This window comes from Sinocyclocheilus grahami, unplaced genomic scaffold, assembly GCF_001515645.1.
Source record: "Sinocyclocheilus grahami isolate Dianchi unplaced genomic scaffold, SAMN03320097.WGS_v1.1 scaffold12.1, whole genome shotgun sequence".
Classification (NCBI taxonomy): domain Eukaryota; kingdom Metazoa; phylum Chordata; class Actinopteri; order Cypriniformes; family Cyprinidae; genus Sinocyclocheilus; species Sinocyclocheilus grahami.
The window spans coordinates 3,714,810-3,741,562 of record NW_015505191.1 but is presented as its reverse complement, the minus strand read 5'-3'; the positions used below and the strand labels follow the sequence as shown (position 1 = coordinate 3,741,562).

The 26,753-nt window shown below is 37.3% G+C and overlaps 2 protein-coding genes across 2 annotated transcripts; one reads left to right on the top strand and one right to left on the bottom strand.

The window, feature by feature from the left end:
• The first annotated feature begins 1,746 nt into the window (after window positions 1-1,746).
• On the top strand, window positions 1,747-21,446 carry LOC107597806 (probable ATP-dependent RNA helicase DDX31). Its single transcript, XM_016288999.1, has 20 exons — window positions 1,747-2,122; window positions 2,252-2,568; window positions 2,664-2,739; window positions 2,839-2,882; window positions 2,954-3,024; window positions 3,243-3,307; window positions 3,655-3,699; window positions 3,820-3,861; window positions 3,963-4,027; window positions 4,626-4,745; window positions 5,355-5,461; window positions 5,837-6,051; window positions 7,026-7,193; window positions 8,831-8,890; window positions 11,485-11,535; window positions 11,694-11,833; window positions 12,289-12,373; window positions 12,904-13,015; window positions 13,396-13,591; window positions 20,970-21,446. The coding sequence occupies exons 1-20, from the start codon at window positions 2,021-2,023 to the stop codon at window positions 21,118-21,120; spliced, it is 2,232 nt and encodes a 743-aa protein (XP_016144485.1). The 5' UTR covers window positions 1,747-2,020; the 3' UTR covers window positions 21,121-21,446.
• A 1,065-nt stretch (window positions 21,447-22,511) lies between these two features.
• Window positions 22,512-26,384, bottom strand: LOC107598469 (barH-like 1 homeobox protein). The gene is made up of 3 exons (XM_016289816.1): window positions 25,884-26,384; window positions 24,722-24,944; window positions 22,512-23,166 (listed from the first exon to the last, which is right to left on the bottom strand). The coding sequence occupies exons 1-3, from the start codon at window positions 26,278-26,280 to the stop codon at window positions 22,887-22,889; spliced, it is 900 nt and encodes a 299-aa protein (XP_016145302.1). The 5' UTR covers window positions 26,281-26,384; the 3' UTR covers window positions 22,512-22,886.
• Between the last annotated feature and the right edge of the window lie 369 nt (window positions 26,385-26,753).

Here is a 26,753-nt window from a genome sequence, read left to right as displayed (position 1 = left end):
ATATGGGATTTTTATAATGTTAGAAACATTCATATTTAAGCTTATTATTATTATTATTATTATTCAATGTGAGAGAAAAGGTGCTTAAAGGGATAGTTCACTGTAGCGAATCAGCTCATGGGGAAATATGAATAATTAATCATAACTTCATCTCAGAATACAACCGAACCACCGACTCTGGGCGGGTCACATGGTGTGAGGCCTTTAAGGTCGGAGAAGATTCCCGCCTCTCAAGATGGGCTTGTCCAATGAGAAAGGCCGGAATCCCAAGTGGGAGTTTTGAGATACTGGGGAGTTTTTATGACCTTGTGTGAGGGCATGGTAATTTGCAAATGGAACTTGAATTGAAATTACTAAAGATTCTCAGAATACTAATATATATAATATACACGCTCGTTTAGATCATCAGAAGGCGAATTCATAGATACTAAACATGGTAGGATTACATATAGGCAAGATGACAGGAATGAGTGTTTCCATCATAAGCCTGCATAAAACAGTATAAAATCTCAAAGACAACATACACAATGACCTGAAGGATATGTGTGTTCATTCAAAGAAAGGTTTTCCTATGGATTAATTAGAAAAGAGTCCATTTCTACTGGGCACTGTGTCTCTTTCTAATTCAAAGGCAGTGATTTTCCCTACTCACATTCCATTAGGTCGTAAATGGCTCTGGTCTAGCAAAGGTGTCGTGGTTGCCATGGTAACCAGTGGCCTGTGGTCATTCCCAGACATCCTGGCTCCCAGTCTATTGGGTGAGGGGTCTGTGACGACTTGTTAATCTAATGAATAACTGATTTGTTAAATCAAATAAAAAATTGTGTTTTTGATTGGTCCAGACGCTACATCACCCAAAGATAAAAATCTTGTCATCATTTGCTCACGCTCATGTCATTCAAAACCTGTATGACTTTGTCTCTTCTCTGGAATACAGAATGTTGGTAACCAAACAATTTTGGTTCCCGTTGACTTCCATTGTATGGACAAAAATACAATGGTAGCAAATGGGACCCAAAACTGTTTGGTTACCAGCATTCTTCAAAATATTTTATTTGTGTTCCACAGAAAGTCAGTCATGCAGGTTTGAAATTATATTAATAAATGATGACAGAATTTTCATAGGTCATTTTGGGTGGACTATCCCTTTAAAAGGCCTCACAACATCTTTATGCCATAAAATGTATACAATATAACAAAACGTATCTTTTGCAGATGACATGGAGTTCTTACTCCACTGAAATCTAAATCTAAATACAAGAAAGTATTGTCCTAATACTCTGTATTAATTAAGAATAAGCTTGAAGAAAAGTAGAAAAAAGAGAAAACAATGAGAATTTTAATAAAAAACATAATTTGATTAGGGTTATGGTATCAAAGGGCTGCAATGTGTATCTTATAATATTTTAATTGTTCTAAGCAAACTTCTAAGGGTGCAGCAGGATGATTTACACTAATTGAAATTAAATTATATAAAAATAATCCAACTTAATTAAAATGCTAAAACACAAAATCAATAATGTTTCTCCTCAACAACTTTTAAAAAATGTGATTTCATATTATATTAATTAAGGTGTAAACATTTTGTATTAAAGAAAACAGTTATTGAAAATGTTTACACTTTCAAAAACAAGCAACTGCACATAATTAGCAGCAGAACATATTACTATATATACTATATCTCAAATAAGATGCCTTCAATGACCTTCGAGTCGCCAAAAAAGCGACGGGACTTTTATTTTGGTAACGGCCTACCCGGAAATTCCCTCACGTTGTGGTGGACGGAGCAAAAACACGTGTGGAACTTCACCTCATATATGTACAGCTGTTTGTGCTGTGTTTTTACGGTTTTAAAGTGAATATCACTTGTAAAACATACATTTCCGCCATTCAAACGAAGGATAATGAGCCATTTATCATCTTATGAGTAGTCTGACGTGTCTGTGCGAGTGAAGTAAGGTATAGTTATTTAGCTACTACAGCACCTGTTTTAATAGGCGTTTATAGCCTGCTTACTGTCATGGCTGAGGACGTGCTGATGCTCAACATCTCCTCAGCTCCGGTAACGTTTCACAAAAAGACAAATCGAAGACCTCTGTCAACAGCAGAGAAATGGGCACAGGTGAGTCAGTCCTGCTCCCTGTGTTGTTGCTGTCATTTTCATTACACACTGATGTAACGTTACTCTGGTTTACACAAGTTTCTTTCAGCCTGATTCTAAAGTGCTGTACCTTTTGTGTTGATGTTAAAGAAAAAGCGAGAATCAAAGAGGAAGGCTGTCTTTGAGTCCCAGGAGAGCAGCGCTTCCAAACAGAGGAAGATTAATCAAACTGGTCAACAGCACACACATACGCAAAAGCCGCAAACCCCCAGAAGCCCCCCTCAGAGGAGTAATAATAGAGACACAGAGGAGAACGCGGACCGGGGAGAAAACTCTCCCGCAAAGTCCCCATCAAAGGTGAAAACATTTCCAAAGAAAGCTCCCGAAGAGCATGGAGACCATGGCAGACCATTTATCAAGACATCGTCTCTCTTCAGAAACAACCCAGAGATCCCTGATGTCCTCAGGTAGATGCAACACATTTGAGCTTGTGTGAATGGACTGGGGTCTTTCTCAAAATTGACATTTACGTGCAATTTACTTGTCCTTTTTTTTCTCCCAGTCCTGCTGTAAATCAAGTAAAGGAGAAAGTCTTCACCAGCAGCATGTTTGAAGAACTCAATCTGCATCCTCATCTGGTAGGCACAAACCTCAATATCGCTTAACAAATCTCACAACTAAATCGCTTCTGCTGTCTTTAGTCATACATTTCTCTCCTCATCTAAACCGTTTTACAGGTGGCGACGCTCCATAAGGTGTTGAATGTGACCAGCATGACGAGGTACTGTAGCTTCGTCTTACCTTTTATTGTCCACCTCTTTACATTTTTCTCATGTTCATCTGTGTTTTTAGTGTCCAGAAGAAAACCATACCAGTGTTGATGTCTGGTAAAGATGCTGTCGTGCGCTCCCAGACTGGATCAGGTTGGTTTCCTGCCATGTTTCATGTAAATACAATTTTGAATGGTCAGATTGGTATTTATATTGTTTACAAAAAATCATTATGTAGTAGTCATTCTAATATGTTAAATATAGACATCGCTAGAGTGTTTAAGTTAGATGTTGCAAAGAAAGAAGAATGAACAAAAACAAAACTTTAAAAGATGTGATTATTCATATTTTTTCTTACATTCTTCCTGCAGGAAAAACATTGGCTTATGGAATTCCAGTGGTTCAGTTCTTACAAGCGATGCAGCCTAAAGTAAAGGCAAGTCAGCCTAAATGTCTAAAACAACACACTCAATATCAAGACTTTACAGACTGATCACATAATCATTTTGTTCAATATGTTTTACTCATTTATAGTTGGCTTAAAGTAGTACTTTTTTTTCATTTATATTTTTATTTTAAATGGTTGTCATTTATTGATTATGTGTGGAGAAATTGGGATCATTAGCAGTCAGACATTCAACGATGTATTGTATTATAATAAACATTCAAATAAATTGATAAAATTAATTTTGAGTCAGAAGTAATGTTATCCATAAAATAGCTAACGCACCATTAATGTGCATCAACTTTTGATGCCTTAAATTAAGTATAATATTTTTTCAGAGATCAGACGGGCCTTTGGCTGTTTTGATTGTTCCAACCAGAGAGGTATTGTATTAAATGATAGAAAACCATCATCATTTTCTGATTTATCTTGTAGCATATTCCACTTATATGTACCCTTTTTTATTTCCTTCCAACATGGATCTGTTTCCGGTTGTCCTTCAGCTTGCCCTGCAGAGCTTTCAGATGTTTCAGAAGCTTCTAAAAGTGAGGATTGCACTTTTGCTAAATTATTGTTCTGTATTGACATAATTGAGCCACTACATTTTCAGTCTTTAAAAGTCACTCATCGTATTTATTCCTTTCAGCCTTTCACCTGGATTGTGCCTGGAGTTCTGATGGGAGGAGAGAAAAGAAAAGCAGAAAAAGCCAGGTTAACAGCACACACGGCCACACAAAATACATACATTATACTGCAAGTGGTTAGAATTAGATTTCTGGTCATTATTCAAATATAAAAGTATTGTATCCTGCATTGCAGATCCATTTAGAATAGATTACAGAATCACTGCAAATACACTATAGTTTATCAGCTTGGAGTTGGTAAAAAATTTTTTTTAAGTGTATTCAGCTAAGATGCATTAAATTGATCAAAAGTGACCGCAGAGACATTTAGAATTTTATAAAACATTTCTATTTCAGATAAATATTGTTCTTTAAACTTTAGATTCATCAAAGAACCCTGAAAACAAATGTCAGTTTCTGGAGTAATGGCTGCTGAAAGTTCAATTTGTCATATCAGGAATAAATAACATTTTGAAACGTACTTAAATAGAAACAGTTATTTTAAATTGTAATGTTTTTGATCAAATAAATGCAGCCTTGTTGAGTGTAAGAGACTTCTGTCAGAAACATTAAAATCTTACCAAGTACCAACAGTAGTGTATAGTTCATTCCGCAATATCACTTCAGTCTGCATTGTGTCATGCTGTTTTTCCCTATGTTTTTGCTTGTCTTTGTCTTGAATTCAGACTGAGGAAGGGCATTAATGTTCTGATCTCGACTCCAGGCCGACTGGTGGACCACATAAAGAACACTCTAAGTATTGCTTTCAGCGCTGTGCGCTGGCTCATTCTGGATGAAGCCGACAGGTCAGTTTGTTTGCTGATTTGAGACATTTTTTAAAAGGTCTCTCCGGGAAAAATTTTAGAATTATCATTCATTAAAATGAAAGATTCTATATTATTTTTATCAGTACCATTGTTGTTATTTGTATAGTGATTGCTGCTTAAGAAAATGTTATTATTGTAAATGATTTATTGAAATGATACGGTTAATGTTACCATGAATATAGACATTGTTGCTGATATGGCTTTAAAACATAAATAAATAAATTGTTTGCTGATTTGAACTGAGAATGAAATGGTGTGGTTTACATTAGGGCTGTAGCTAACAACAAATTTGTTAACCTTTAATCTGCTAATTGTTTTTATTAATATCTTATTAATTGGATATTATACTACTATTCTACTACACAAAGTAAAATTCAAGTAAAAGTGGTTTCTTAATCATTAAAATGTTTTTTTTTTTACTACTTTAAAGTGTAATTTATCAGTTTACAGTGTGAAATACCTGAATAATTGACAAAGAGATTTGGTGTTGATCATTTGGGTTTTACTTTATTAGTTCTTGCTGCCATAATTTGAAGCCGTATCAGTATTATGTGTATTTACGATTAGTTCATCCATGCTGTTTTGAAGGACTCTGGATTTGGGCTTTGAGAAAGATCTGACTGTGATTCTGAATGCTCTGAACGCCACTGGACTTACCAGGCAGAATGTGCTGCTTTCAGCCACGCTCACTGAGGGTAAGATCATCGTCCGCTCACTATCTCTGTTCAGAGTGTGTCTGGATGTAAAGTGAGACAGTGGCATAAGCGCTCGCTTTTAGACTATGGGAGGTACCGTACTGGCTTTATTCTAGTGGAAACAGACTAGGAGACTAGGATGAGCTGACAGGAGATTTTGTCTCTCAAGTCCAGTCTTTCTCTTCTTTGCATGACAGAACAGGCTCTTTATCCCATTGAAAACTGAAATTGAGCCTCTTATAACACCTTCCTATTTCCTATTTAGTGCTAGGTCACAAAAACTTCTTTCACAACATTTTGATAACAAAAGCGTTTTGGTGACAATCTACATAGGTGTGCAACCGTTTATGCTGATCCTGTTCTCTTCACGTACAGGACTGTCCCGATTAGCCAGTATCAGTATGAAGGAGCCTGTGAATATCCATGTGTCTGAGGGGAGAGAGGAGACAGTTGAAGCGTGTCCCCAGGCAGCCCCTCAGGCTCTGTCAGACAGCTATGCTGTGCCTGAGAGGCTGCAACAGCACGTTGTGGTGGTGCCCAGCAAACTCCACCTGGTCTGTTTGGCTGCCTTTATTCTGGCCAAATGCAAGGTACAGGACACCATATGTTAAAGCCCAGTTATTAACGCTCAGTGGTCTTGTTGTGTTACGCTGTAGATCACCTCAAGTCATTTCAGTTTGGCCTGGTGAATTATTTAAGCATTTTATAATCTAACACAGTGTTTACCAACCTTTTTTTTTAGTCTCGGCACCCTTTGGAAATTTTAACAAACTTGTGGCACCCTACAAAATAAATTGTCACAATATTTGAATTTCTAACTTCGATATGATAATTTGAAAATTATAGATATTCGGTACAACAGGGAAGAACTGCAGAATATAATGTCATACAGATATTTTTAATACAAATATGGGAAGAAATAAGCTGGAAAGTTTTCTGTTTTAAAATTGATTTTATTCCAGTGATATTTTCTGCAGCCATTACTCTAGTCTTCAGTGTCATGTGATCCTTCAGAAATCATTTTAATATGCTGATTTGGTGCTCAAGAAACATTATAAATGTCTTCACTGTCACTTTTGATCAATTTCATGCGTACTTGTTGAAGAAAAGTATTAATTTCTTTCAGAAAATTCTTACCCTAAATGTTTGAACTTTAGTGCAGTTACCGGTAACACTTTAGTATAGGGACCAATTCTCTCTATTAGCTAGTTGCTTATTAGTATGCCTATTATTAACATATTGGCTGTTTATTAGTACTTATAAAGCACATATTTTACATGACCATATTCTACATCCTTAATCCTACCCAATACATAAACTTAACGGCTACCTTACTAACTAATTAATAAGCAGCAAATCAGGAGTTTATTGAGGCAAAAGTCATAGTTAATAACGAGCATTGGACCTTAAAATCAAGTGTGACCCAATTACCAAAATATTTTTACAGATAACCAACAATGTTATTACTGCTAGAGCTTATTGTAACAAAGAAAGTAATTGGCTCATGTTACATGCACAGTAGCTGTCAATGGACTTGAGTATTTTATTGTGTTTTTGTACATAGTTTGAGCAGCGGCAGAAGCTGATCGTTTTCATATCCAGCTGTGAGGCTGTGGAATTTCTGCTTACTCTCTTTACTGCAATCCTCTGTGAGAAGCCCAGCACCTCATCAACCAAACATACCTCCGCATCCCTTAACTTCTACAGGCTTCACGGCAACATGAGACAAGAGGTGAGACATTATGTGTCAAGTCCAGTTATAATGATTGTCAAGGTTCTGTTCACAGAATGCAGTTCCACTCCCTCACAGGACACAGGATTTAATTGTTTGTTTTTTGGTCCCTACATAATTCCCATACTTCCTTTTCAGGCATTTTATAGTTTTGATGACTTTACTATTATTCTATAATCTGAAAAATAGTAACGATAAAGAATGATATTGGGAATTAATATTGCGCAGTATTACAAAGATTTTAAATAATTGTTTTCTATTTTAATATATTTTGAAATTTTATTCCTGTGATTACAAAGCTAGATTTTCAGCTTCCATTACTCCAGTCTTCAAAATTCTGAAAAGACTTTAACAAAAAACATAGTTATATAAGGTGGATATTTAATGTATATAAATTATCAAATTTATTTTGTATTTATATACATGGCAAGCTAGTATGCATCTGTCCTATATAGCCTCACTTTTGTTATTCAGTCAGCAATTAAATATTCAGATTTTACTTTAAGGCTGGAATACACTACACGACTTTTAGAATATGAACAGATTTTTAATACAGTAGGCATCATGCACTTGCCGACTTTCTAAAAAGTTACAGAGAAAAAATGGGCTGAGGATCACATACTAATAGTCTTTCAAGGCATTCCAAATACAGCAAAATCACGTACCTTATTGCTAGATGTGTGACAAATGAACACAATGCGTGTTCTAAAATTGAATCAAAATATCAAACATGTTTGATATCCTCTGACTAGATGGAGTCATAGCCTGAAGGTAAAAAGTCTTGAATCTGTGACCATCATACTCTATGCCATTTTCTATTGAATCTGTCAGTTCAAAGCTGCAGAATGCCTTTAACTTTGGGCAACCAGCATCAACTGCTCCAGACTGTAAATTGATGCAAAAATCTGAGCAAAAGTCATGTAGTGTTTTCCAGACTGCAACAACACATTAATCTAGCCCATGCGTCTCTTCTGCTAAAATGACCATGTCTCTTAAAAGCATCCAGAATCACTAGCAACATATGACACTAGGTTAGACCATCATGATCTGGTTGACCGGTGGGATCCGCCGGCCCTCGGCCAGCTGGCTTTCAGGCAACAGCAGCAGTCGGTGCCCTGTGGCAGTGTCAGGGGAACTGCATCCTGCCACTGTCCAGCCTGCACCATCACCCCCACATAAATGGAGCTGCCGTGGGTCGCCCATATGGCACTGGAAGGGCAGGGGATTCTGAAGTCTCTTGGTCAGATGTATGAGAGAGCAGGTCTGGGTGTGGTGCTGGCCTGTAGTGTTATGGATGGTTTGGGTAATGGGACAGCACAGGCTGAGCTCTGGACGTCTCCTCCGATGAGGAGAGCTGCAGGAGACGGGCAGCTGTTCCAGCACACAACAGATTGTGCTCCATGCAGAAAAAGAGAGAGGAGCTGTCGGACATCCCATCTTCAGATGGGCTCTCATCCATGTTTCTACCTCATCTTTTGTACTGATATAAATGCAGATAGTGCTTTTGCTGAAATATTGTCTCGTATAACTTTGTAATTAAAGATTAAGCTCAAGTATTTCTCTTTTGTACAGTGTTTGACCACCTTAAAAACATAATGGCAACTATTTTGTGAACTTTCCTGTTTCTCTCCTTTCAGGAGCGTACTGAAGTCTTCCAGGAGTTCTCTCAGTGTAAAACCGGTGTTCTGCTGTGCACGGTAAGTCATTCAAATTAGCACCATTTGTATGGTAACTGACCATGACTGCAGCCTAGAGCAGTGATTCCCAGCCAGGTTTATTCATACCTGAGGGCCTGTTTGCTCAGGTTCCAGAAATACATAAAATTATTTTTAAATTATAAGATCTTGTTAAACCTATAAAATTGATTAAAATACCAATTATAAGAGAAAATATGCAGTTGTCAATAGGTTAAAATATTATAAACACATTTTTAATTAACGCATTCAGTTACTATGTTACACACGTGGTCAGAATTGTTGGTACCATTGGTAAATGTGATCAAAGAAGACTATGAAAACTCTGCATTGTTAATCCTTTTGATCTTTTATTAAAAAAAATTCTCAAAAAACAAACCTTTCATTGGAGAGTAAGAATTTAAAATGGGGGGGAAATATCATTATGAAATAAATGTTTTTCTCTAATATACATTGGACACAATTAACGGTACCCTTTTATTCAATACTTTTTGAAACCTCCATTTGCCAAAATAGTATAGGAGTTTTCTCCTATAATGCCTGATGAGGCTAGAGAGCATCTGACAAGAGATCAGAGACAATTCCTTCATCCAGAATCACTCCAGATCCTTCAGATTCCCAGCTCCATGACGGTGCTTCTCCTCTTCAGTTCACCACACTCAGTTTCTATTGGGTTCAGGTCAGGGAACTGGAATGGCCATAGCAGAAGCTTGGTTTTGTGCCCAGTGACCCATTTTTGTGTTGTTTTTAAGGTTTGTTTTTAGATTATTGTCCAGTTGGAAGATCCAAACATGGCCCATTATAAGATTTCTAACAGAGTCAGTCACTTTTAGATTTTTTATCTGTTGGTATTTAATAGAATCAAAGATGCCATGTGTCTAAACAAGATGTCCAGGACCTCCAGCAGAAATATAGGCCCACAACATTAAAAATACAGCAGTATATTTCATTGTACACATGGGGTACTTTTTATCCCTGTGTTCACCAAACCCATCTTGAGTGTTTGCTGCTAAAAAGCAAATTTTTTAGTTACAGCTGACCATAGAAGCCAGTCCCGTTTGAAGTGCCAGTCGTGTCTGACAACTGAATATGCTGGAGATTGTTTTTTGGTGAAAGCATTTTCTTTTCTTGATTTTTAAAAAAAAATTTTATTCTTGAAGCCCTCCCAAACATGTGGTGGTGTAGGTGCTGTTTGATGATTTTTTTTAAAAAGGTTCTCTGACCCCGAAACTTTACCTTTTTCTGCAATTCTCCAGCTGTAATCCTTGAAGAGTTTTTAGCCACTCAAACTCTCCTCCTCACCGTCCATTAGGATGATATATATAGACACATGTCCTCTTCCAGGCAGATTCATAACATTTTCTGTTGATTTGAACTTCTTAATTATTGCCCTGATGGTGGAAATGGGAATTTTCACTGCTCTAGCTTTTTTCTTAAAGCCACTTTCTAATTTGTGAAGCTCAATTATCTTTTGCTGCACATCAGAAATATATTCTTTGATTTTTCTCAATGTGATGGATGATTAATTTGGAATTTGGCCTTTGTTTTCCCTCCTATTTATATTTCTGTGAAACAGGAAGCCATGGCTGAATAATTTCATGTTCATAATCACCCTGGTGTGCTCAAAATTGTGAATATGAATGGGGATAAATTTTACTCGTAAGAATTTCTAGGGGAATTTCACATTAATCGCACAAGGAGGGAGCTGTAAATAGCAATCTTGCCCCAAAATCATAATAGCATAGTGTGACAATAGATTTGTAAAATAAACGGGAGTAATCACATCCAGAATAAAGTTTTTGTTTACATAATATATGTGTGTATACTGTGTATATTTATTATGTATATATAAATACAAACACATGCATGAATATATTTAAGAAAAATGTTGTTTATATATTAAAGATATTTATATATAATATAAATGTATATACATGTAAATATTTTCAAAATATATACTGTATGTGTGTGTATTTATATATACATAATAAATATACACAGTACACATACATATATTATGTAAACAAAACCTTTTATTTTCGACGCGATTAATCGCAATTAATTGTTTGACAGCACTAAAAATAAGGTGATCTGGTAAATTCAGAAGAGTGAATCAGGTCAATATAGAACATTGTTTGCACTTGTCAGACCAACAAATAAAGTCATAACAAACCAAGATAGAATATGACTGAATGTTATGGAACAAGAATGAGACAACTTAGATTTAAGTGAACATTTCTTGCTCCATCACAGTCTTATTCCGCACAGTGTTATTTTACTGTTTTTATATTGTATTGTAGAACTTAAATTACCTTTTTTATATTTTCATTTTTTTTTTTTTTAAGTTTTAGTAATTTTATGTGCTTTTGTCATGAATATATAGTTTTAGTAATTTCAGTATTTAAAAACATACACAAAAATTTGAAATGTTACGTTTTCTATCTTTTATTTAAATAACTGAAAAGAATTTCTAGTAGTTTTAGTTTACAATAACGATGGTTAAACATTTCCCCAATTCACTCCTTTTTTTTTTTTCTTTCTTTTTGTTAGTGAAGTCTAAGTTAATATTTAAATATTTTTGGTGTTTTTCTCCTTAGGATGTGGCTGCACGTGGATTGGATCTGCCTCAGGTTACGTGGATTGTTCAGGTTAGGTTTCTTCATTTGTAAAATCTCATAATTGCACATCGCTAGTGCAATGAACACTTTAGCCAGTTTTGTTACTATTACTGAACTGTTCAAATTTCCAGTACTACTTTTTATTTATTTATTTATTTTTTCAAATGAATATCATCTTTCTGTTGCAGTATAACCCTCCTGTTTCCACCGTGGAATATGTTCATCGCGTGGGCCGCACCGCACGAATTGGAACTCAGGGCAGCAGCCTGCTCTTCCTCACCCCCTCTGAGACGGCTTTTGTGGATGTGCTGGCCAAACACAACATCAGGTGTGCTGCCTGGCGTCTCATCTATATCACATTTACTTTTCATTTCGATGAACACAGCAGTAGGGGACTGTATGGCAGGTCCTGTCTGATGTGTGGATGAAGTCCAATCCCTGACACTGTGATTAAAGATTGTCAAACTGGTCTCTGTTCCAAAGCCCACAGTATAACAGTCAAAAGCTGGACTGATGACTCTGTGCTGAGAAAACACACACTCTCAGTCGCTCCGCGTGAGAGCAGAATTAATCTGTTTTGCTGGCACAAGGACTATGATATTTGGCTCACGTTACAGTTTACAGGACTAAAGGATGATCAAAAGGAGGGTTAGCAGGGCTCGATAACGTTGAGCTAAACTATCTAAACCTGACAACTTACAATCAGGAAAATGTTGGTGAAATGTATTTATTTATTTGCCATTGTTTAATATATTTATTTGTAATATCCATCTACACCCTCAGTTTGTCAGAAATGAAGATGGAGGACGTCTTGGCCAATCTGATTAAGGATGAGCGATTCAAAGGCAGAGGGAAATGGGACAGTAAGGTAACTTCTGACATCGAAGCATTAAAAACAGTCAAAGAGTCCATGTTGATTTGTTGGACTGTGCATAACTGTTAATAACTTTTCTATCTTGGTTGAAGATCGCATGTGGTTGAAAATGCAGATCTAGAGAACAGCTGTGAGAGAAGAATGGCTTTCTCTTTATCTCTTTTTTTCCCCCCTCTCTCAACAATGAGAGCCGTCTGACAACAATGAGCGAATGTTTCTGCCAGTGCTCAGTCAGTCCTAATCCTGATTTAATGTCCTTTTCCCACCCAGCACCAATCGGCTGGTTGTAATCCTCACCCATGCCACCCCCCTTGTTAGCAGCCTCATTTGAGGGTCAGAGGTCATTGATGGGGAGGGGAGGTGTCATTAGTTTGTGTAACCAGTAACGTTTATGTGATTCTGTTGGTTTTTATTGGCTTTTATTATAATAAAATTAGATTTTTCGCATAGTTCCTGGAATGCATTCATTTTACTCAGATTTTTGTTTATCTTTGATGTGTGTCTCTTTGTACATGACTGTGCAGAGATCAGCTGCTGCTTTTGAGCAGGAGGTACGAGAAAGAGCCACCGTTTTACAGACTGACTTTGAGAATTATGTTCATGCCAATAACGAGTCTCTGCAAACAGCGAAGTGTGGTAAGCCAAAAAACTAATTATCATGTAGGGTTAGTGTTAAACTAATATTTTGTTCTACAGTTTTGCAGCCCAGCTACATTTTCATTACTTAGAAGAAATTTAGCTAAATAGCTAAATTCAGATATTTTCGTTTTTTTTCTTCTTTTTTTTTTTTAACAACCATTTAACCTCTAAATCATAATTGTTGTTTCTCTTGGTATTGCAATTGTGATTATTTGTATTCAATAAAATATTTTAATAAAAACAACAACAATAAAGTATTGAGTGTAAAATATTTTATTGAATACAAATAATCACAATTGCAATACCAAGCGCCCGTAAAAGTGCTTGGAAAAGTCTGCTATGCAGGCTGTAACTTTTTTTTTTTTTTGGTCCTGTAGCACTGCAGTCTTTCCTGAGAGCGTACACCACGTACCCCTCCAGTCTGAAACACATCTTCCACATCCGTAGCCTGCACCTGGGCCACGCTGCTAAGAGCTTTGGCCTGAGGGACGCACCCCAGGGCCTGGGCAGCTCCATAACCACTAATCCTGCCAACAGCAAAGACTCCAAGAAGGGCAAAGACAAAGCCAAGAGGTACTGCAAGTTTTCAGCAATTGGACAGTAATTTATGAATCTGTCAAACAGTTTGCCCTGCCTGATAGTATGATCTAGTTCTGCTTCTAGATAAATTAAGCCATTTTTCTTCTGTAACATATTTAGGGTTTTTTTTCCACATAAAGTTTGAAATTGTGAGCTCTTTTAAACGTTTATTTTTCTTTACTTTTTCATTGTTTTGTTTACATTTTCCTTTGTAATTGATTAGCTCAATGTCATATACACCACCATTCAAATGTTTGGGGTCAGTGCATTTTTTTTTAAAGAATGTAGTTAATACTTTTTTCAGAAAGGATGCATTAAATTGATCAAAGGTTACAGTAAAGACATTTATAATATTATAAACGATTTCTGTTTCAAATAAATGCTGTTCTTTTTAACTTTATTTATCGAAGCCTGGCTAAAAATGTATTTGTTTCCAGAAAAACATTAAACAGCACAGCTGTTGTCAAAGTTGATATTAAGAAATGTTTCTTGAGCATCAAATCAGTCTTCAGTGTCACAGAAATCATTCTAATATGCTGGAGTAATGGCTGCTGAAAATTCAGCTTTGCCATCACAGGAATCAATTACATTTTAAATACATTAAAATAGAAAACAGTTCTTTTAAATTGTAGTAATATTTCAGTGTTAATATTTTTACTGTATTTTTGATCAAATAAATGCCGTTTTGGTGAGCATAAGAAACTTTTTAAATCATTAACAAAAAAAACTTTTGAACAGTAGCGTATCCCAGAATTTCAAAACAGAAGTGCATTATTATGGACAGAATTGGGAATGCAGCTCATTATTTGACATTAAGCTGTCATACCAGAATTTTAGCAATCGATACATATAGATTCTCTATATGAGTTTTATCAGATTATACTATTAAGTACTAATACGATTAAAACATTTAGTCTACATTACAAGTAATTTAAACCTGTTTAATTAATAAACCAAAAAAGAAACAAATGCTTGATCTGCTTCTCTCAGATCAAGATGTGTTTCAAAGAGCCACTGCAAAACCAGATTGAGTCAGTAGCCTCAGTACTACATGTGCTGTAGAAAGAATAGGAATTGTTTGATTTATTTCAGTATCGACATGGTACTGAAGTACCAGTGCTTTTGACATTTCTAAGCAAGATTATAAATCTGGGTCCGTATTTATCAAGCTTCTCAAAGTGCCATTTTAGTCTTAAGTGCTGAGAATTCATTAAATTTACACCTACTTTCAAACTTAAGTATAAAAACAAGTTATCAAATTTCTTAAAGCTGAGAATCACTCTTACTCGCCCAGTTATTTATGACAGCTCGAGAGGTCTCTCAAGTGGTTAGGAGTTGCCAGTATCGGCTTGTGATGGCGCTGAGGAGACAGACGTGTGTGAATCTTTCAGGAGAGGAAGAAAGTTCTTGACATGTTTGACGACGAGCAGTTAATCAAACAGTTACGTTTCCTCAGTTATTCAAACAGAAAACGAGCAAAGAATATTTACATTACCAAAGAACATCATAACTGACTTCAGTCTAGCACGAGTATTATATGCTCTTTAAAAACACTCCCGTTATAATCAGTGAAGCTACCTGCATTGTATCATGAATAAATCTCGTACCCCTTATTTACACTGCATACGTCTGCAGCACGTTATGGCTCCGACACGGCCACCAGAGCTGATCACTTACTCACCATCCGCGCCTCGGCAAGTTTCTGAAGCGGCTCTTCGCGCTGCTTCATTAAAGATAGGCGCCTATATTTTTGACGGATAATGCATATTTCGTCATCCAAAATCCCATTTGTGGCACAGCGAAGTGTCGTGAATCAGCTCTAAGATTTAGTCCTACACTTCGCTTAAATTACGACTGAGATGCTTGATAAATAACTTTTAATCGCAGCTTCGAGCCAAGAATTTTTTTACACTTAAGTCAATTCTTAGCAGCATTCTTGAGAGTAATTCACATAGGCTTGATAAATACGGGCCCTGGTGTTTAGCAAAACACAGCCTATGTGAAACCAACAAAATCTTGCTTTTGTAAGATGCAACCACTTTTCTAGTGTTACTTCTTGAAGAAAAGGGAAGAGAAATGCCTCCGAGCCATTTTGTAGGACGTTGCATTAGTGTAAATGTATCGTCACGGCTGCCCTGAAAATTGCCAGCATGGCTGCACTGGAGAAATGCCCACAGCTCACACACACTCTTGGCAGCTGTGAGTCTTTCACTGTAGCAGAGCTCTTCAGGGTCAAAAAGGACTAGTCAAGTCCTGCCTTTACCAGCTGCAAGTTTTACCTTTCACCTCTGACACACTCATCCCTCTTGTTTTCCCTTGTGTGATGCAGTAGCAGCGTTATTCCCAAAGTATATCAGTTAGGACGTCCTTTATAAAGAGCTGTTTTTCTTGCTTTCTATACAGACTATACTCTTGTCCCAAAAACTGGTTTACTTAATCTGATAGCAGTCCTTGGCACAAGTAAGTGTAATTTTTGACTGCAGACGAGGATGATGATGATTGATTATGTGCTGGTGATGATATGGCCAATACATCGCAGTATGATTGTTAGGCCACTAACTATGAGGTTTGGCCAGTGCTTGACACTGCAGGATTATTAGTGGCCATTTCCCACAGGATTGAATGTGGCGCTGCAAGCGTGGGGTCTGGTTAGCAAAGGCCATGTCCAGACTAGCCCTCACGCATGGATGTGTTGGTGTAGGCCTTTCTTTGTGTGGTCAGATTCTCCACAGGACACTTAATTAAACCGAGCCAGAGCCAAAAACCACCCTGAACGTCACTCACATAGTGAGGAGCTTTATCTGTATCCACGCGTTTAAATAAAGAATATTCTCCTCTAGTGTTCAGCACGTGTTTCATAGCTGACCCGCACATGCAGTGATCACAGTTCTCTTGTCAGACCAGAACTGTCATTTGAAAATTTCTGTTATTGTGAGTGTATTCTGCTGTATTTTACTTCCCTCTCTTTCATCCCACCTTCAGTTATTTAGTGTGCCTTTGAGATAAAGGCTCAAAAGCCCCTGTGTGCTGTCTCTGTGCTGTAAAGGGGGTGTCAGGTACAGTTTGGTAAAATCTAATGCTAAAGTTGCTTTACTCAAGGTTAGTGACACATTAAATTTAACTGAGTTGTTATCGTTTTATTTCAGAGTGGAAAATAGACTCCCGGTAGTCTACACAAGATCTTACTCCATTGTCGAAGGGCACTGTGTGTGTAGTTACTCTCATTATAGAATGCTTTATATGTAAAACTATTAGGATAAAGTCCTAGCACAGCTTTAAATTTAAAATGCGGCTAAAAATAAAGAAATGTGTGACAGTAATTTAAAATGTAGTCAGTCAGGGAAGTGTTTCATGAGGTTTTTATTAGAGCAAAGATGCTATGTCTGAATCGTGAAGAAATTACTCTTATGAACCCCCCCCCAAATAGATTCACAAAACGACTGCAAACTTGCTCATGGTTTGTATATGACTCACTCTATTAGTGTCAGTGAATCATTGAGAATGGTTACTGACTTCACAACTGACTTCCTCACTGAACCACAAGTCATTATTGTGCATGTCTGCTTAAAAAAACTTCTTTCTGTGATTTACTTTACTTTAGAGGCTTACATCAGTCTGTTTACTGATATTGTTCATATGACATTGTGTAAATAAGGATACACACACCCAATAACCAATAATTGTAATATTTGTTATCAATATTTGAATTTGAATATTTGAAATGTATATATTGTTTTTTAATACATTATTCAGTTATACACAATATATCTGAATTTTAAATTTGCTTTTAATTTAGAACTGATACTCTATAATGAATAAGTAATACTATTCTTAAACTGTTTTATAGTATTTTTTAATGCGTAAAAGTAGTTTATAGTATATAGATTGTGGCAAGTATAGTTTAGAATTTAAATATTTATAACAAACAAATATTATTGGATAGTGTTTAACATACGAGATCCAAACACATGGCACAATTTGATACTTCTCTATATTCAACTACAAAAGCTACCTAGTTCTGAATAACTTAAATCTTTGTAGTCTATATACTAAAACATCTTGTCATCACAATGAAGAACAGTGACTGTAACCATCTTTGAGTGATTTTGTAATTTGTCAGCTTTATAAAAAAAGTCATTTAAGTAATTTATTTGTTTGAAGCTCTGCTCATCTAGCCATTTCAGAATTATGTATTAAATAGTTTTGTGGCTTCGTTTGTACATACACTTTTTTATGGTACTACTGAGTTTTGACTTGTGCCACATGCTGGCTCAGACACTATAGGGAGAAGCATGTGTCTAACCACTAGTAATTGGCAGGGTGACCTGCAGCAGGACCTGTGAATGAAACCCATGGAGCGGGACAATAGGTCAGTCCCCGAGGAGCTGCCCCAGAGCAGCCATAATGCACTCACACTCTCCCTCCACTGCCCAGACAACAGCCGTAATGAACTTATCAGCCATCATAGCTGACAGCTGACATCTATATTTACTAGCCATCACTCAGTGTAGAATATTCATGCCGCACTATGGCGATACCACTTAACTGGTCAGTGCTTTGGCCCTATTAACATTTACCATTCCCATCTTAATTGTGTGTGTGACATCGCTGTGTTGTGCTGTGCTGTCTTGCGGTCTCAGTTGAGTCTCGCCGTCCTGTCAGGAGAGACTTCATTACAGCAGACTGTGGTGTACACTGTCCATGTCCAGACAAGATTTCTCTAATGAGCAGATCACACCAATATAAACATACACACACACTTATAGACACGCGACACAACAACAAAGACCTCTGGTACACGGGAGAGAGGCCGTTACAGGCAACCAAAAATACACACCCACACCAATCCCTCAGAGAGTTAAATTCTATTTTTTATTTTTGGAGGATGTCGTATTAATATTTTATAGTTAATATATTTATTTGATAATATATATAATATGGAGAATATAGACTATTGTGCTATTGTGCGTGATCAGTATTTGATCAAAAATCGAATATTGTGAAATTATACATTTTCAGTAATAATCTAATTTAAAACAACTGTTTTCTATTTTAATATTTTAAGATGTAATTTATTCTTGTGCTGACAAAGCTGAATTTTCAGCAGTCTTCAGTGTCTCATGATCCTTCAGAAATCATTCTAATATGCTGATTTGGGGCTCAAGAAGCACTTCTTATTATCAATGTTGAAAACAGTTGTACTGCTTAATATTTTGTAGAAACACTGATGCAGTTTTTTCAGGATTCTTTGAATAGAAATTTAAAAAGAACACCATTTATTTGATTTATTATTTTTAGTTTTTTTTATATATATATAAATGTCTTTACTATAATTTTTGGCAAATGTATTGCATCCTTGCTTAAAACTATTAATTGAAAATAAAAAACTACCCTCAAACTATTGAATGGTACTGTATATGTGCTTTTTTTAGAGAGAGAATTATGCTGGGTACACACCACAAGATAATCGGGCTGATTTTGGGCCGATTTCTCCCGTTCCGACCATCCTAGGTAATGTCCCGATTATCTTGATGGTTCTAAAGATTATCTTATCAGATTTTCCTGTGGTGTGAGGTGTGTTAAGAGGGACTGAATCTGCTCGGAAGAACGTCGGAGGCACCCCGATCGCGATCAGAAATCCTGATGTGTGGGGGGAACCCCGAGGACACCACACACTATAGGAGCCAAACGGTTAAATCTAGGATTTTTTGTCCTCATGTTTGTGGTCTCTCACATTTTGAAGATCTTATAAGATTTTAAAAATCTTTTAGTGTGTACCCAGCCTTAGTAATCTCTATAAATAAATTATATATACCGTATTGTCCCGAATATAAGACGATGTTTTTTTTCTTGGAAATACATCTGAAAAAACGCAGTCGTCTTATATTCAGGGTCTAGACTTTGACATGTCAATAACACACCCACAATAATATGTGGAGCCAAATACGCATAAAATGAGTGTGCCATGAAATTTGTAATGCAATGCGTGTTGTAAAGATCGCGAGTAAAAACAAAAGAGAAAGAAAACCTTACAGCTGCATGAGTCGTGACTGTCACGTTAGCCTGATGGGACCAAACTCTACTTCTCAGGAGAATTAGATTTTGGTAGGCTACTATTAGATGGATAGCCTAAATGTCCTAATTCAGATGGGCTATCTGTTTGTTTGTTTGTTTTAATGGTATATCAAAAAGTCTATATTTTTTAAATGTGATTGTTGGTACATTTGACCAGTTTTTACCATACTTTCAAAACAAAAATGAAATAGGAAAAATATGCAATATGAAAATAATTGAAGACAAAAATGTGTTTTACTGAGAAAAAAAAAACAAGATTTGTTTACATCTGGAAAAAGGGGGGTCGTCTTATAATCAGGGTCGTCTTATATTCGGGCCAATACTATATATATATATATATATATATATAATTTCTTTTTTTTTTTATCTAATCATCATAAATGACTGAAAGTCATGGACAAGTCACAGAGATTCATTGGTCAGAAAGTATTGAGGACCTTGTGTCTAGATCTGTATTTCCCATAGGATGTACGTTTTGTCATTCTTTGGGCTGCTTTTCTAGTCTGACTGTTAAAGCTAAATAGTTTTGAGCATGTTAGTTATGGACATGCCATTGTATTATTTGTGTGCCCAGGTGCTTTGCTTAATCTCATTCCAATTTGTAGCTCTGCTTGAAGATCTCCCTCTGTACAATCTTTACTTCCGAGGCGAATTTAGATTAGATTTTAATCTTACCTAGCTGATGAATCACTTCTACTGAGGCATATATCATGTTTGACATGTAATGTGTATGTGTAAATACAGTGACATTCTATACTGTATATAATATACCACCTTCATGTATATCTGTATACATGCTTCATATCCCCTATAGGGGTCCCTGTAGAGGGCTCAGGGACCAAAAGAACAATAACTGCTGTCTCATAGCCGCTCTAAGCCCCGGGGGTAGAGTGTGTCGTGTGTCACCATGAGGTAGGTGCGTGTGTATTGGAACCTTAAGCAGCCCCATGGGGGGCAAAGCACCGCTTCATTCTCCAGAGTTATTGATTAGATAAACAGTCACTAGTTTTACATCAGGCCCCCGCTGATGTCTACGAGCCTTTTATTGATGACGGTGGGAAATTTGTTCAGCCGGAATCAAGCCAGCCAGCCAACCTACCGCCTCTCTTTACAGGATAAATCTCAGATTCGTGCTTCCGGATGCTTTAAACATTCAGAGGAATTCACACGGTTCCTTTTTATCATTGTGGTTAAGATGTTTATTTCTGACCCTTTTTTCCTTATTCTGTATTGGTTTTGGGAGGAAAGGCTTTTTAAATACACATAAGAGTGATAAGTTCATTTAAATGTTTTTCAGGCCTCCCAAGAAGCTCACGGCGAAGGAGCGAGTGTCAAACCTAATGCGCTCAGAGTATCTCAGTGGGATAGATGGAGAATCCAAGTCTAAGAAGAAGAAGAGGAAAAAGAAGAAAGGTCAAGCAGAGGAAGAGCAGTCTACCACAGCATAAAGCAGAAGACTTTCGGAGAGATCCGAGGCTCTTTTAATGCTGAGGTCGGAGTCCTTGCAGCCAGGTGGATTCTCAGGGTTGAACACACAGGTGTTTTTTTTATACAGAGTGACATTTTTTTTTACCTGTAACAAAGCACAAACGGTCAGCAGTGTGGTCTGAAAATCTGCTTTTACCATCTGCGTCAAAAAAAACAACTTTGATGCAAATGGTAAAATAGACTTAATAGAGTGAAGTGCATATGGAATGTTTTATTGCTCTGTCAGTTCACCTATGAATTTATTATAAATGTGGTGCCATAAATATGACTTTTTAAGCAATGTGATTTACAGAATGTTGTAATACAGTCACTGAATGTTATATAAAAGTGAATTGTATTTAATACGTGTGTTTGTTTATTTTAATCAGATTTTGGGCTCTCCACAGGATTGAATCCAAACGTTTTGGCGACCAAACCTGGCATGCCTTTCATGTTGTACACAAGGTTATGAGAACACCGCATAAAAATAGCCTTTGTTAGAAGCTTTTTAGCTCATTCCCCTGGCTTGGTCAGGTAAATAGGGGTGGATATGTATGGAGGCTTACGCTGACCAGCTGTCCAAGCGTTGAGTCGGACTCGCCCGGTCACCAGCTGCTGTCTTTTGGCCGAGTCTTCGCTGCGAGCGCTAAAAGAAATTTGACCGGAATATTACGTTTCACGGTCGCTTTATTAGCGTAAAAGCCGCTTGTAAAAATGTGATTGGTCTGTAATAATGAAACGCCTATTATGATTGGTCAATTAAACCCACACAACAAACCACTTACCCAGATACGCTGGTTTCGCTGCGAGTGTGCTTCTCTACGAAGCTCGTGTATAGAGAGCTCGCAAAAGGTTTCCTTTGGCAGTAATGCATATGCTTATGTTAATTGAAAACGTAAATATTGATGTAAATGCGGAGTCACAATATGAGCGCAGGAAACAGACGGAAATGATTGAGTTTTTATCGCGTAGGCCTTCTGCGTTCACGGGCTGTTGGTTTGATGTCCAGCTGTAATGCAGTTCTAAAACTGATATTTTTGCTTATTTTAAAGCTCGTTATATGCACCATATATTCACAACTAATATACAAAAACTGTTTGACCAAGAGAATATCGAAGATTAAGGTACTTCTGTCATATGTCTTTATTTAGAAAAGTATTTTGGCGTCTGTTGATCGGGCTTGTAAACTACCCATGAACACAACACAATTTCCACACAAACGGAATCACTGTCTGAACAGGTTGTAGTGCCATTTCATTCGAAACAGCCGCTCAGCACTACCACCACCATCACATTCATCGGTGACAAATTACATTTCTTACAATTACAGTTGTTAGTTATTAGTGGTTTGTTTTATTATTTTTGTTCTTACAATGCATTTTTATCAACAAAAAAAATCCACAATTGTATTGCATATGGTTCAGTTGAATTGTTTTTTTAAGGATATGTTTATTTTGATTGGCTTGCGTCTTAATTTTGTGCACATAAACCACGCCATTTCTTAGGGGGAAAGCAACTTCTTTCAGAAAGCAGTCAGGAGGGTCATGTGGTGATGGAACCTCGTCAAATCATTTTCTGATACTTCCGCACGTTAAAGTTTAATAAATAGTTAGCATTCACCTTTTGGTCAGTCAGAGTCATTTGGGAAGTCTATTATTGCGCGTTTATATGTTCAGTATACATGGGTATTGTCCAAGCGCAACCCTGTCGTTCCTGAGGTTGGAGTTTTTTGTCAGGCTGGATCAGTTCATCGCGGCGTATGTCGCGGTATGATTCCAGGGAGAGACGCTGGGTCTCCGCCGCCCTGAAGACCGTGCAGGAGGATCCTCGGGACCAGAGGCCGCTGAACCGGTGGTGGAGGCGCGGACGGCCCTCTGTACAGATACAGCCCTGGTCCCGGGTCGAGGTTAGACATCAAACTTTGAGGGTAAAAATAGGGTGATGGGAACATTCTTTGTAGAGCTGAGTAATTCCCTGCTTCCGCGAGGAGCTCCAGTCCAACTGTTGTCTGCCTTTTCCACTTCGTTCTGTTTGAAACAAACAGCCTCATTAATTTGCAATATAATGTTCGTGTTTTCTTTATATATAACTATTCTTCTCAAATGACTGAAATTGTTGGAAATGATCTCGGAGTCTAGAATGCCTTCTATTATTAATAATAATGTTGTTGTTAAAAATGCTTATATATATATATATATATATATAATCTTGTCCATCAAATCAAAGTGTGGCGTAACACATGCAGGAAGCCATTTTGTTGTCATGTGACACTAACCATAAAACGAAGACGACCCCTTTAGGTGTGTCAATGTCTTAATTTTTTAGGCTTTTGATTGATTTATTTATTTTTTTTCACATAATTTCACATTTTTACTGTATGAAAAGGAACGATTTGCTCAGATCAAATAAAGTAACCCTAAGAAAACCTCGTGATTCACAAATGTTTTAAAATTCAAGGTGCAAGGTGAATTTTTAGTTGGCTACTTTTTTTGTGGAAAGGGGTATGCCTTTCAAAAATGCCTTTAAACAACATGAATAAAATTACAAATAGGCCTATCTGCTTTTTCCAACATCGGCTTAATGCAGTCAGAGCTATACATATTTAAATAATAATAATAAACCACAAACAAATAGGCTATTTGGCGCTTCATGGAAAGTTTTTGTTCGTCGAGGATGAATCCGTGTAATATCCTGTAGAACACTCATCCGTCAAATTGTCACTCAGCAAAGAGCCATTTCAGATAAATAATTAATAATTTTGGCAATTGTTTAATTACCACTCGGAAGCTAAATTATTGATACACGATGCGGTAATTTATTATTTATGACTAACGTTAAATGTGTTGGAGTCGTGGTGTGCGTGGATGTAGCGATAGGCTATGCACAACTTTTTCCTGTTGTGGGTTAATTTTTTGACAGCATGACAGAAAAAACACATAACCAATTCTTTTACAAAATAATACTGATATTATAATATTTCAGAAATATAAAACCTTCCATAGTGATTTTGTATAAAACCTGTACATTTAAAACGCCTTAAAAGTGGTTCGGCCCGCATAATAGCTGCTAGTCGGTTGCATCTTTGCCAGTGTGCAGAAGTAGGCTGTCTGATGTTTGTATTCACCTGCGGTTTTGGTACCATGTTTTGACCTGTGTGTCGGTGAGGTTGAGGGACGCTGCGAGCTCCATCCTGTCCTGCACGCTGAGGTACTTCTGACGCTCGAAGCTGCGCTCGAGCTGCGCCAGCTGCTGATCCGAGAACGCAGTGCGCGCTTTCCGAGGCTTCTTCAGCCGGGAGCTGGGGCTGTCTCTGCTGCTGGAGTGGATGTAGCGATAGGCTATGCACAACTTTTTCCTGTTATGGGTTAATTTTTTGACAGCATGCCAGAAAAAACACATAACCAATTCTTTTACAAAATAATACTGATATTATAATATTTCAGAAATATAAAACTTGAAGTGATTTTGTATAAAACCTGTACATTTAAAACGCCTTAAAAGTGGTTCGGCCCGCATAATAGCTGCTAGTCGGTTGCATCTTTGCCAGTGTGCAGAAGTAGGCTGTCTGATGTTTGTATTCACCTGCGGTTTTGGTACCATGTTTTGACCTGTGTGTCGGTGAGGTTGAGGGACGCTGCGAGCTCCATCCTGTCCTGCACGCTGAGGTACTTCTGACGCTCGAAGCTGCGCTCGAGCTGCGCCAGCTGCTGATCCGAGAACGCAGTGCGCGCTTTCCGAGGCTTCTTCAGCCGGGAGCTGGGGCTGTCTCTGCTGCTGGAGATTTCTCGATCAGCTTCGTCTTTCACTGAAAACGCAATGCACATATTTATACCATAAGCATGTCATTTTGACAGAATTGCCATTTCTTACCAGAGCTCATTTACGTTTGTTATATTGCCTTTCCTATTAGTAAATTTAGTTATTTCCGTTATTTAAAATGCCTGTGACTTAGATATGCGTTTAAACAGCAATGAAGACGATTATATTAATTTGTTGTCATTTTTGCATGAAATCATTTTAAAAACAGCTCAACTGAGCTGCATTGAGATCTGAAGCCTCTCAAAAGCGGCTTGTCATTGTGTTACGCATCTGATCATCAGATGGACAAATTCAGAGCCAAAATTAGGCTGTTTAATGAAACACATTTATTGCCAGTTAGTTGTGAGCTTAACTGTGAGCAAACAGGCTCTCTCAGTTGATTGAACCTGTATCAGGACATTTGATTTGGGTTTGAAACCATTATACATTTTGGCTAAAATGACCTCCTAAACCGGGATTAGTTTTTATTGAAATACCATATGTTTCGATTGCAAATACATTTAACGATTAATTACATTGCACTGCGATATAGGAAGTAATATAATAGAAAACGAAAAACGTGATCATAAAAATATAAATAATTCGATTATTTTCTTGACGAAGGGCAGCAGTGCTGCCTATTTATTTGTACTTATTTTGTGATCTCTTAGAAAAACCATCGTTTTCGGACTGATTTCTTATTTTAGATCTCGATTTGAAACATTAAAAAATACATTTACATATTTATCTTGAGTAGTAGGCTAAGTTTGACCTAATTTCTTAGGAATGTAAAAATGCAAAACGGCGTGTGACCATATATCAATTTGAACTTAATCTAAAAATAAAATGTAAAACTAATATAATAATAATAATAATAATTCAACAGTGTTTGCATTGTAAATCTATATATTTTGCTTTATAAAAAAACAAGCTTAGTGTGTCTCACCCCTGTATTCACTGTCCGAGGACGAATTGCTGTGAAGTTTGTCCATGCAGTCTTCATGATCTTGTGCTGACTGCCCAGTGCTGGAATAAGGAGCACAGGCAGCCAGGGGTTTGCAGTCCGCTAGTATGTCTCTGATCAAGAACGAGGACGTGACTGTTCGCGGCTGCTGGGATATTTGTAAAGGAGAGTCCAGTCCGAGGGCGCGAGCGTGTCTTTGCACCGCGTCTTCAACCGAGGTCCGTCTCGGAGAGGGAGGCGACGAACAGCCGCTGTCCAGATCCGACCGGGGGCTCAACTCCGCTGGAGACCTGCACTCCCCCTTTGACATACACGGGCTGGTCGGTCTGTGAGAAAGTATAGACTCGATCCCAAAGCTCGACCCGTTTGATACCTCCATCGCGAGACAAATCGATCTCAAATGTGCATTTGTGCTTTCTGACACTGGTTTTGGTGATACGGCGAAAATTGGTAGATTTACAACTGTAAATTTAGATTATAATTCTGGCCATTTAAAAAAAAAAAAGTCCGCTAAACTCCTTTAGATCTTGTCCCAGGGGGGAAAAAGGTCCTATATTTTCTAAGTTGTTTTTAGCAGATCCTTCTTCTGTCGTTGACTGCAGGTCAGTTTTGTTGAATTTGTTGTCGTACAGTTAGTTCCTCAAAAGCAAATCTGTGAAGTGCGCCGGTCAGTTTCAGCACCAAGGACAGGTACAACTACATAAGAACAGCACTCCTATTATAACTCTATTCATTAGCTTGGAAACTTATCTGGCTTTCTAGAGACACAACTACAACCCTACTAAGCCCCAAATCCTCTGACCTAAACCCGATGCTGATGTGTAAAGTTCTAGTCCAGGTCTGCAAGGACTA